General features: G+C 45.6%; 1 protein-coding gene across 1 annotated transcript in view; it reads right to left on the bottom strand.

The window, feature by feature from the left end:
- Window positions 1-4,389: 4,389 nt before the first annotated feature.
- Ebf2 (early B-cell factor 2) overlaps window positions 4,390-12,022 on the bottom strand; it is a 198,705-nt gene continuing 191,072 nt past the window's right edge. The window contains exons 13-14 of the mRNA XM_013034430.1: window positions 9,730-9,897; window positions 4,390-5,006 (exon numbers count right to left, since the gene is read on the bottom strand). Of these exons, the coding sequence (XP_012889884.1) occupies window positions 4,975-5,006; window positions 9,730-9,897 (200 nt within the window). The 3' untranslated portion in view covers window positions 4,390-4,974. The remainder of the gene's footprint in view (window positions 5,007-9,729; window positions 9,898-12,022) is intronic.

Genomic DNA, 12,022 nt, shown 5'->3' with positions numbered 1-12,022 from the left:
TGGTCTTTCCAACCTTCACTAAGGAAAAAAAATCGTCCTTTTTCTGTCCCTCAACATGGTCCCCTTTGTGTTCCCCGTGTGGGCTAGTGTTATCACCAAAACCTGTCCTCTAAGAAGCAATCTCAGCAGCATCCTCGGTTCCCATTCTGCTCATTTCCACAGCTCGCTAGTCAACAAATCCATCAAATTGCACAGGAGTCTCTGGAATCTTTCCTCTACTTGCCACCTCTAGGCCCAGCCTTACTTCAGAAATGAGACATCTCTGTCTGGGGGGCTGAAATAGCCCAGGGGTGATTGCAATTTTAACAATGAGCAACATAGGTACTGATCAATCCGAATGGAAGTCATTCGTGAACAAGGGCCCCGTACACTGAGGCTTTTTTTATAAGCTTCCTGTTAGCTGCAGTCGATTCCTATGGAGAAGGTAGAAACCCCTTGAAATAATGGACAACTTTGTTTGAGACTATATCTCCACCTAATTCTTTTTTTCCCTTTTTCCAGTGCCAGGGATTGAACCGGGGTCCTCTGGATCATTGTGCTCTACCACTAAACTTGCCCCTCAGCCTGTTCATGCCCATGCCCCATTGCCACTCTGAACCTCTTGCAGCCTGGAGCACACACTACAAACTCACTGAAATTCAAGTGTGTGGTTAACAAGATAAATGTGTTCCCTGGAATAGGCACAGAATACGCACTCCTTGAAAGGCTCCAATTCTGGCTCTGGAATTACATCTGAGCAAGAGCACTCAGATGCCCTGAACTCCAAGGTCAATGGGGCAAAGCAACCTGCCCGACAAACTGCCAGCCAGAGGCCACTTCTTCCTCAGCCCCCACCCACTTTGTCCCCAATATGTGATCAAGAGCCAGACACATGATATTAGAGACACACTTCACGATGCTGTCCGACTGGCTGATGGCCAAGACTATCCCTAAGAAGTAATTCTCAAAGCAACACCATTTCCTGTCACTCGTGTTCCGTCAGTTTCTTCTCCTCCACCTCCACCAGGCAGGGCAGAGCTAAGCTGCATCTGAGGGTGAAAATGGAGCCAGATCCTTCTCCCTTCCACAAGCTCTGCAAGGCCGCAGCACTGGACGCGGGGCTCCACATTCAGTGCTGAACCCATTCAAGTCCCCGCACTTAGGAACCTTGCATTGGAAGAGGAGCCAGATAACCAACAGAGAAACAAATGCAAATGATGACAAGGACATGAGCAGAGCTTAGTTCCCGAAGGCGGATGGGAGCACTCACATCTTCAGAGAGCAGCTAGGGTCTTCCGGCAGAGGAAGGGCCAGAAGAGCTTCAGAGAAGCAAACGTCCACGGCTTCCCCAGTTTACCATTGAGAAACACACCTCAGCCACTCACTTAAGGAAACAAGTTCTGTGGTTTGAAGATAACCTGTACTCTCGCTGCTGGATTCTGAGCAGTCTGGTTGACAATGTCAGTTAGGGGCTGGAGGCATGGGTCAAGGTGAAGAAACTTCCATGGAATGCCTACCGAGCACAAGGGATGCCTCGGGTTCAGCTCCCCTGGTAACATACACACACAGCTGACTCCCCAGCGACCTTGTGAATTCCATGCGTCCAGACCAGGTAGAGTGGGGTTCAACTGTAGTGCCAACGTGGGAAAAAGTGAGACCCTAGCTCAACCAACAAACTAGGGGTGGTAATGCATATCTATTTGAGAGGCAGAAGTAGGAGAATCACAGTTAGAAGCTCACCCAGGCAAAGGCACAAGACCCCGCCTGAAAAATAATCCAAAAGGAGCAATGATTGGGAGCATGAGTTCACTCTCTAGTATCAAAGAAGAGGGGGAAAAAACCATGAATCCAAAATCAACTAAGTAAATAGAGTCCTTTTTTTTAATTCAGGGGAGGAATATGAAGGAATTTGAACAGCTGGAGATATAGATAAAAAATATGCACAGAACATTGACCTGCCATCTCCTCCAGGTAAGTATCTTGGCATATGCCCCTTATAAGTAAAAGCTGTATGTTTTTCTCAACCAGAGGAAAACTCAGAAACCAGCAGTTATGAGAAAACCTACACCAGCAAGAGCAAATCCCAAACTACATTTCTTCTACTTAAATTAATAAAAAAAAAAGCAAAGATCATTTTTACAGTACAAAAATTTTTATTTTTTGTTAGGATAATTTAAAGTTTAAAACTGAAGTAGACATATTCATTTTACAAACAAGATATTCTTTCATATTAAGTAAGACCATTAAAAACAGTAAACAAAAAAAGCCGTCTTTACAAAAAGCTCTGTGCATAGCAACTTTATACTGGATTTAACTGACAAAGCAAAACAAAAATGAAACTATACAGTTTCAAAATGAGACTTTACTATACAAAAGGTAGAGAAAGATAATGGTTTTTAAACCATGCATATTGACTTGAAATGTGCAAAGAAAAACTGGGAAGAATTTCGATGCTATAACCCAAAGAGAGAGAGAAAGAGAGAGAGAAATAATGGAGTAAATTATCCTTTTAAATGAAAACTCTTACACAGCTCCTCTTACAAAGATCAAATTTTGTAGTCACCTAGTAGAAGTATTCGTATTCCAAGTGGCACCATTTATAAACCTGGGACCGAAGAATTCATAAGCAATGACTAGAGAGAACAGAGTCACTTTGTTTTTAATTTATTAGTACACTAAAAGTAATCCTTACACACATTTTGTACAATTAAATAGATCTGTTGCTGCCAAGGTTCTAGCTGTACTGTCAAGGGCGTCTGATATTTAGTTACACACAATTTTTTTTCGGTGTAAAGCTACCAAGAACTTCTACAATCCTTCTGAAGATCGTACCGCACTCATCTTCATGCAAGAGCAAAAATTCACAGGTTCTAAAAGCAATGCTACTTTAAAGAAAAAAAATAAACATTTCCTTCTGTTGGATTGGCTCCAATCCAGATCTCAACGTGCTTAGTTTTGTTCTGCCATCATTTCGGATGGCGGTGTTCGCCCTCCCCACACATTCTTTCCTTCCACTGGGTTGTTCGCTGGGGAAACGTTTTCTCTCATGTATTTCTGTGTATTTTGGCGCTGTCAGCCCTCACGATGAAGGACTGTCAACAGTTGTGACAAGCATGCCAGGTTTCTAAAACCATAGATTCTCATGTGCATAGAGAAAACATATGGGTCATACTGTTAAGCCCAGAGTGAACTAAAGGCAAATCAGACAGTTGAGGTTTGGGGATTTGCAGCTAGTGGAGCAACAGGGTCCACCTAAACATGGCTTGCATGCACTCAAGTTGTTTTTATCAACTTGTAATGCTAGAACCCCAATCCAGACCCTCACAGATGCTAAGTCTGTGTCTAAGCTCTAGTACTGCTAGTCCTGACCCAGGGGAACGTGGTGACGGGCTGGTGACCCAAGTAAGTCCAGATGCATGTCAGGAACCAGCCAACCGCTGTCAGCAGCTACTGCAACGTCTCACCTCTAAGAACTAGTCACAGGACTATGGGCTGGGTAACTGCACTGCTCAGAACACAGCCACCCCTAATCTCTGAGCCTCCTTAGAACCCCCATTTCCATGTCTTTGAACATCAGGAGGCCTTGGGGTTCTAACAATCCTCTTCCTCAACCCGTCCCACTCTGGTCTGGAAGTCGTGTTACTTGGAATACATACATACTGTTTCCTTAAAGAGAATTTAATCACAGAGACGGGGAAGAGTTAGCAAAGTGAGGAGAGGACTTGGACATTTTCAGACTGATCTGAAGAGTTGAAGACATAGCATCATCTCATCGTACTCAGCCTGGTTTTTGAAGTTCTGAAGTTTTTTTTCCCCCCTCTGTATGGAGAGAAGGGAAGAATTGCAAGAGGGCCCGTGGTTAGCAAAGTCCAGTGGCTTTTGGCTCTTCTCAAAGGTGGGACATTTCTCTCCTCAGATGCTCAAAGCCTGAGATCAATGAACAAGCGGGGCTTTGTCTGCATTGTTGAGGGAAGAGCTGAGTTTTTAGAGACTGCTCACCAAGAGTGAATACGAAAAGGGGTCTATAGACTAATTTGAAGGCAGAGGAAGCTGGGTGTGGAGTGATAGGTTGGAGTGTCTGTCTATGTGTATTCTCTGAGTCTATTTTTGGAGGGAGACAGTCCTGTAGGAATCCACATACGTTCCACAGTTTTGCTCATGGGTCAATAAAAATGATAGAAAAGAGGGAGGTGAAGCTGAGGATGGAGTCCAATAAGTAACTGTAGTTATAATCACACACCTTTAAGACTTGTTACTACATGTTTGATTCGTTTCCTTTTTACATCAGAAAGAGAAATGGCTCTCTTCTTTAAAGAAAAAAAAGGCCTTAATTTCTACTGCTACTTACAATAAGTTACACGTTTATTTATTTAAATAACTGTAAAACATTTTAAAATTTTCCCTTTTTTGTTTTTTAAGAGATTAAACTATAAGGAAACACACATACAACATTTCATCATTCAATTCAGGTTTCTTTTTTTTTTTTTTAAGAAAGTCTTCCATGCTGGTACCCTGTTTTGTTCAATGTTTTTTTTTCTGCATAAACTAAATTGGTATCTGAAAGGCTTCATAGAAAATAGAAACTTTCAACTTTTTTCCTACAAAGAAAAACAAATAGTATCCAAAATATTAAGCATGAATTGTTTGCCAATTTTTTTCTTAAATATTTTACAAACACAGGAAGGTGGTTTTCTTTCCCCCCCATAATGTTCATAACAAAGCATTGCATTTCTGCTCTCAGCACTGACCATGTCAATGACATCTTTTGTCCTGGTCCCCAAAGGGGTCAGTTTGTGTAGCTATTGGCAAAGCTACAGGAGAAATGTGAGACCAAGAAAGATGACGGATTTTGCCTTCCCAGATCTGTCCATCACGTCCACTTGGGCGGGGGGAGGGGAGCGCAACTCTCCCCCAAAGAGCTCAGAGTGCTTTCCTCATTATTGGTCCATCAGAATAAGTAGTTTTGTGCTATGAGAAAGCAGGACTCGCTCTGCTTCACATCGGGGGTACGACGAGTCCGGTCATGGCTGCAAGGCAAACAGTGACACGGGAATGAGACTGGGGGGACTTGGTGTGGCAGCACTTCTACCACAGAGAGGAGGGCAGGGGGTGTGGAGAGGAGAGCCTGGGACAGTCCAGAGAGAGGGGCAGGTTTGGGCTCACAGACAGAAGCCACTGGCCCAGACACACAGCTGTGGAGATTCTGCTGCAGGCTGAGAATGAGTTTTGTTTTGTTTTCTAGTAAGGAGTTATATCAACCACATGGTAGATATAGACGCAGCATCTACATTCTAGCGTATGCACCTATAATTGTTCATCATTGGACTAACAATAATTTCCAGATTATACTATCCCCAGTCCCTTATATGGAACAGAAAAGGAAATTCCAGATGTCGAGCCCATTGGCTGGTATATCGTTGATAAGAGATCAGGCTTTCTATCCTTTTTGAGCCTTTTTGTTGGCTGGTTGGTTTGTTGGTTGTTGGGCTGAATTCAGGGCCTGGGCACTGTCCCTGAACCTCTTTGTGCTCAAGGCTAGTGCTCTACCACTTGAGCCACAGCAGCACTTCTGGTTTTTGACTGGTAAATTGGCGATAAGAGTCTCATGGACATTTCTGCCCAGGCCGGCTTCAAACTACAACCCTCAGATCTCAACCTCCTGAGTAGCTAGAATTACTACTAGGTGATGCTATCATCTACAAGTGCCAATCCACTGGGAAGAGAAAACTTAATTTCATTGTTAATCTGGGAGTCAGTCATCCCCTCCTCCCACTCCAGTGCTACCTCCCATCTGGACAAGAAGATGTGGACAGCAGAGCAGCCCGAGAAGATATGGAAATCACACGACAAAATGTATTCCTTTCCCCTGTCAGGGAGGAACCCAGAGAATTTTCACATTTTGAACAATGGCAAAAAAAAAAACAGACATGCTCTGAATCCAAAACTTCTAGCCATGTCTGGGTCTGATTCTCTGATTTCTCTTGTCTGCACCGCACCACGGCAATGACAAATGTCACTCTAGCATGTTGATGAAGGGCACTTGCAAGCAAGGAGCCAAAATTCTGTTTATTTTCCCCAATTTACTCATCTTTTTCTCTCTCTTTTCCCCTCCTTCTTTTCTCTTTTGCCTCCCTCCCCCTCCTTTCCCCCCACTGCTCCCTTTCTCTAGTCCTCTCGGGCAAAATCGTCAACCATCTATTTCCCTGCCCATACAGCCTTTATTGAATGTTTGCGAGATCTGGATTAAGGTCTTACACAGCTAGCAAAGCCTTAATTATTTTTGCCTGTATTACTATATATTGAATCGATGTAACTTTTCAATAAAGGCAGTTCAATTCTGGACACTCCCTGATGATTTGAAGATATAGCAACTCTAGTAATTATCCCAGAGTGCAAGAGGTTTTTTTTTTCTTCTCTTTCCTAGAGGGAGCTAGAAAATGAATCAGACACACGGTGTATAATATTATCTTGACAATCTATACTCATCAACTATAAATGCCTGATAAATGAGGCCGAGGTGGGACAAGAAAACACTGCAGACAGGCCTCTCTAGCAGGGCTTGGGGGGTGGGGTGGGGATATTCTGACTCACATGCTGAACTTCACCCTGTCTGTTATATTCAACACTTCTCCACCCATGTCTGGTTTCTGGAGGTCAGGCTTGCCCAAGGAGCACTCGGAGGACAGAGAAGCTCAAGTGTTCAGACCTATCCCATGCCAGAAGACAATGGACTCCCCCCCACAGCTCTTCCCAATCCCTCCTCCTTCAGCACTGGGTGGGTTGCACTCTACTCACAGGGTAACTTCAACGTTTCCACTTGTAGGAAACAAAGCCCGCAGACCGGAAGCAGACAGACACCAGAGAGGAAGTTAATCGTTTCCTGGGTAGCAGCGGAGAGACTTTAACTACATTTGAATCGTACAATCCCTTTGCACCGTGGGCATTTCCCAGAAAAGCAATAACCTTCCTTTGGCCCAGGTGGCAAGCAGATAGTAGCGAAGGGTGAAAGGTAACAAGAGGACTTCCATTAGCACAGTCTGGTAAGACAGGGGGCTATCAGAACCCAGGCTCAGAGGTCCAAATGTCTGGGTTCAAATCATCAGACACTTGCTGTATGGCCTTGGACATGGTACTTAATACTAAAAGTGGGGATGGCAGCATGGCTCAATGGAGGGACTCTGTTGCAGGAAACTCAGTTCAGTATGTTGCTCACAGCATATCTTAGCGAGTGCTGGTTGCACATGCCTCTGCTGATAATTAAGAGCTCATCTACGAAAGCACCCTTCCTCACCTTGGGATCCACCGGACCCTCGGGCCCACGTTTCTCGGTGTCCCCCTGCCTGGGAAGCCGGTGCCCTGGGCGTATCCAGGCCCTGCCCTCCCAGGAGGTGCTCATGCATTAAACGCCAGCTCGCTCTTCTCCTGCTCTGTAGCTTCTGCCCCCTTAGGGAGCTGGACAGTGAGCCCCTGCTGACATGGTCCCAAATGGAGACAAGCAGCAAGTGGTTTGTCCTTGCTGGTCTTGAGGCAATAGCCTCTACCCATCTTCACTCACACTGTTCCTTCCACAGTGGCCTCGAGGATAGCTACAGATTGTCCTGTGGGGTAGACGAGGAAACTGAGGCTCGCAGAGTCTCGTGTGGCCTGCCAAGAGCTGAACTCGAGTTCCAACAGACGTCTACAAAGTGAATCATCCTGCCGGTCATATTCTTTAGGACTCTCCTTAGACTCCCGCAGCATGTCTCCATGCATCCCTTTCTATTTCCATGGCTCTCTGCAATTGCTCTAAGCTGACAGGGCTGTCTGCTTCCTCTTGTAGGATTCCCTTGCATTTATTTTTTGAATGGTCACATCAACAAGGAATCTTGAAGGGAATTATGGGATTCAAAAGTAGTTGGAGACTTCCTGTGATTCTAGAGAATCAAGAGCCTGGAGCTTGTGCCTGTATACAGCTAAGTCATCACCTTGATAGACACGATCAAGGATTGCGGCTCAGCCACTGCCCCAGAACCAGCATCCTTGCTGCTGGTGACAGGCCATGTGCTCAGCTGAGGACCCCAGAGAGGGTCCCCCTTCCCACCCCATGACCCAGGGGCCTTGGACCACAGAAGACAGGGTTAGGTGGCAGGCCACGGATCCAGGAAAAACTCTGCCCCAGCCTCCCTGTAGCCCCAAATCCAGGCAGGCCCCACAGCGAGTCTCCCTGGGGCGATCAGACCAGATCAGATTCAGATCTGGAATGGGCAGCTCTGAACCGCCGAATTCGGTGCTGTGCGAGAGAGGAGGTAGGGGAAGGCTGACGGGAGCTCAAAGGCCATTGCTTCTCTTTCCAGTAAAACCGATTGTCACCAGGCAAGGGCAGTGTTCCTGTCCCCTCCCGGAGCCCACATGGAGAAAAACCAAGCTCACCCTCGTCTCTCACCCTGTGTTTCCCCACTAGGCTCAAAGTCTGTGAACAGAGCCAAGGGAGGTAGAAAGAGGGGCATTGCTATGGAACCAGTGTGGGGAAGGGAGACACAGCGAGTACTCAGCCACAGCTTGCTTTCAGGGGAGGAAGTAGATTACCCGTGGGATGGAAGCCACTAGTACTTGATGAGAGATGGGCCTCCCCCTCCCCCAGTGCAGGGCCGGGGGCGGGGAGGGGGAGCCGGGAAGGGGGGGATGACGCTTAGATACAGGCCGCACTGTTTCTCTACGGCATGGACATCTGGATATGGAGAAGAAAAGCTCTGTGAAGGATACAGATGTTTCCAACTATCCACACGTTGAGTGGCACGGAGCCCCTGCGGCTGAGTTTACTCAGAATTGCCAGAATGCGGGGGCCGCCTCCGCCTGATGGGCTTTGTCCATATCTCCATCAGCTCTTGCAGCATGGAGAGGATGCCGCAGAGGAATCTCACACAGCCCTCAGGGCGTGATTCACACACAAGTGGACAAGGACCCTCTCGCGCGTCCCCGAAAAATCAGGAACTCACACACTTATTGAAACCACGGGGGTGCACAGCTCCCGCCATGTTTGGGGATCCCCAGCTGTCGTGCTCCAGGAGGGGTTAACCCAGCCTCGCTACGGTTTTATCCAATCCTGCTTGTCCTGTGTTCGTGTGAAGATGCGCAAGTCAGCTGCAAAGCACTGTGGGATGCCAGGGAGCCATCGCGCTCAGCAGGCTCCAATTTGCTCTTTGGCCGTGAGCTGCCTCCCGTCCTCCATGGGGTGATTCGAGTCTCATGTACTCATCACATTCGAGTTATGTCATGTCACATTACAGTTTCCGACGCTGCTTGAAAGTGCCTTTGACGGGTGATATTAATTTTTGTTCCTAGAAACAGTACGACTTCTCTCTCTCTCTCTTCCTTCCCTACCCCACCCCCGATCAGGCACCTGCTATCAATTTGGCTAGCATGTTAAACCAGAATTCTCAGAACTTGCTCCTGGGAATGCAGCGCGGGTGGTGAGCCGCTTAGGGAAGATGATATGGCTGCGTGGCATCGGATGGGAGGTCAGACACCTTTCCACCGAGCACACAGACTCCAGACACTCCGGGACCACAGGTATGGCTGTTCCACTGGAATTCCATGACTTGCAGCTCCCTGACCTGTCCCTGTCCACCCTGACCCTTGCTTTGTGATGGCTGCACAACCCCAACGGCTCTCTCTCTAGTTGAGTGACCGTCCAGACTACTATGGAGCAGCGCTGTGACCACACCCGGTCACCTGGGTCTCACCTATTCCCCAGGTGGCCCCCTGGCTTACCTCTGAATCCATTTCCGTTACCACTGGAGCAAGCTGGGGACGGGGAGCCTTGGGGCCTGATGACAGGGGCGAAGGCACTCTTCTGTTTCACAGCAGGGAAAACTGAAGAGGAAAACGGGAGGATGGAGGACGTGCTGGACGAGCCAACGGTGGGGCTGGAGGACATGACTGCAAAGCAAAGCACAATCGTCTCAGAAAGAGGGATCCTCCAGAAACGTGTGGAGAAACGCTTCACGTATAGGCACAGGTCCAGATTCCAAGATCACAATAGAAATGAAGTGTGACATGTTCCCTGCCCCCGTCTGTGATGGTCAAGGAAGTTCAGGCAACATGCGCAGGTGCATGGACAGAGTTCCTGCAGGAAGTCAATGGCAGGAGATGCTAAGATAGGTCTGGTTCGTGAACAGATTACTCGAGACTGACATCCCTTAGAAGGTTCTCAGATTCACCCAGCATGAGAAAACTCTCTCTTACCCTAGGAGAAGTCCTCTCTGGGGGCCATGTGCCTCCCTGCCAACTCCTAGGCCTCCAGAGGTTTGATTTACAGGGTTACTTTCTTCTTTGAGAATGCTATCTCGGTGGGCCATTTTCTCATTAAATGTAAGAGTTTATTAACATTTAGAAGATCACTTCCCTCTCCCCGGACATCCGGTGCTCCTGGGAAATAAAGCTACAAGCCCGCCTCCCCCCTGATATAATATTTAAAGGGGAAAAAATCCACACAAATATTAACATTAAAATGTCTTAGGGGAAGCCAAAATCTAAGTGTGGTAATTTCCAAGAAAAATAAAGGCAATTTACACAATGAAGTGCCTTCCTCTTAAATCCACATATTCGTCCAAGTTACATCATACAAGGAGATAACTCTATCTGCCCTGTGTAACGGGCATGGGGTGGGGGCGGGGTAAAATGAGTTTTGACAAAGGTTACAAAGGAGGAAGTCCAAGGTGAATTGAAGCTGAAGTGCTTTGTATCTCCTCTTTCCTTCATCTTGCTATGTAAAATTATATCTTGAGCTATGTTCACCCATATATAAAGTAATCATAAAAGACATCTCCAGCATGGCGACTTTTACAGAAGAACTATGAACCAATAGTATCACAAAAAGAACTGTCTTTAAAATTACTTATCCTTAGCTTGTCCTGACCTAAAGAGCCATACAAAAGAAAACATCTGAATAAATTTATTTCCTCAAATCAGATAAACAAAGAAAATAAGTTGCAAAGAAAGACAAAATCAAGAATCTCATGTAATAATTGAAGTGGTAGATGCATAGAACTTGGGCCAATGCACTCTGGTAAGATAGGATGAACATTAAGCACCGAAAGTGGGTCTTACTCATTGTTTCAGCGAAATCTTCTTTGGTAGTTTTGTTTCTAGCATCAATAAACTAGAAAAACAACATAAAATACTCCTCCTTTCTTTAAGGTACAGATTTAGAGGCTGAGACTCAGGAGGCCCCAAGGCTGATGAAGGTTCAGTCTCTGTTGTATTTTGTTGTGTTGTTGTGTGACACCAAGATAGCAGATTGGGTTTTTGGGTCCTCAATGGTAGAAGTTCTACTCAAACACAGTGACAAAGATGGTTCTTATGATGCAGCCTTGCATTGACTCATATACTCCCTTTCGTTTACACCCAGTACGTGTCTCCTTTCTACAGACAGTCTCTTTCCTAATCACTAATTCCAGCCTAAAGTGTGGCTCAGACACAGGGTGTTCTGGTAAAAGACCAGAAGGCACACCACACCAAGCTCTGCTAGGTGATGTCAAAGAACTGCTGCACCCCCACTTAGCAAATGGGAGTCCCTCTGCACAGCACATTACTAGTAACATAAACTCATTAAAAAAATAAACAACTGCTGCAGAGTTGAATAAGTACCGGCCATGGTAATTGTTTTATAAAAATGCAGTAAAAAATGATCAATTATATTCCAGTTATTTAAAAGTTAATACAACTGTAACAAAAGTCCTAAAGGGGATTTTTGATATGTATTTCAGAAAAAAATACTGTGTTTCTTGTGCTTCAATAGTGACTTTGTCAGAGGTTTTGCCAAAACACTTGTTTCAACTAGTAAGGAAACCACTGATATTAAATATTACATCTGTGTCAGTTAAATCAGTGCTATTATTTACAATCAGTGTTACATTAATAAAGAAATAAGTAAATTTGAGGGTCCAGAAATGGGCCTGGTATATGTAATATATATATATATATATATATATATATATATATATATGAATTGATACATAATAAAGGTAACATGTCCTGTTGTGAAATTATGTATTATGAAATA

This window comes from Dipodomys ordii, unplaced genomic scaffold, assembly GCF_000151885.1.
Source record: "Dipodomys ordii isolate 6190 unplaced genomic scaffold, Dord_2.0 Scaffold189, whole genome shotgun sequence".
Classification (NCBI taxonomy): Eukaryota; Metazoa; Chordata; class Mammalia; order Rodentia; family Heteromyidae; genus Dipodomys; species Dipodomys ordii.
The sequence above is the reverse complement of the archived record's forward strand: the minus strand, read 5'-3'. Positions and strand labels throughout refer to the sequence as shown.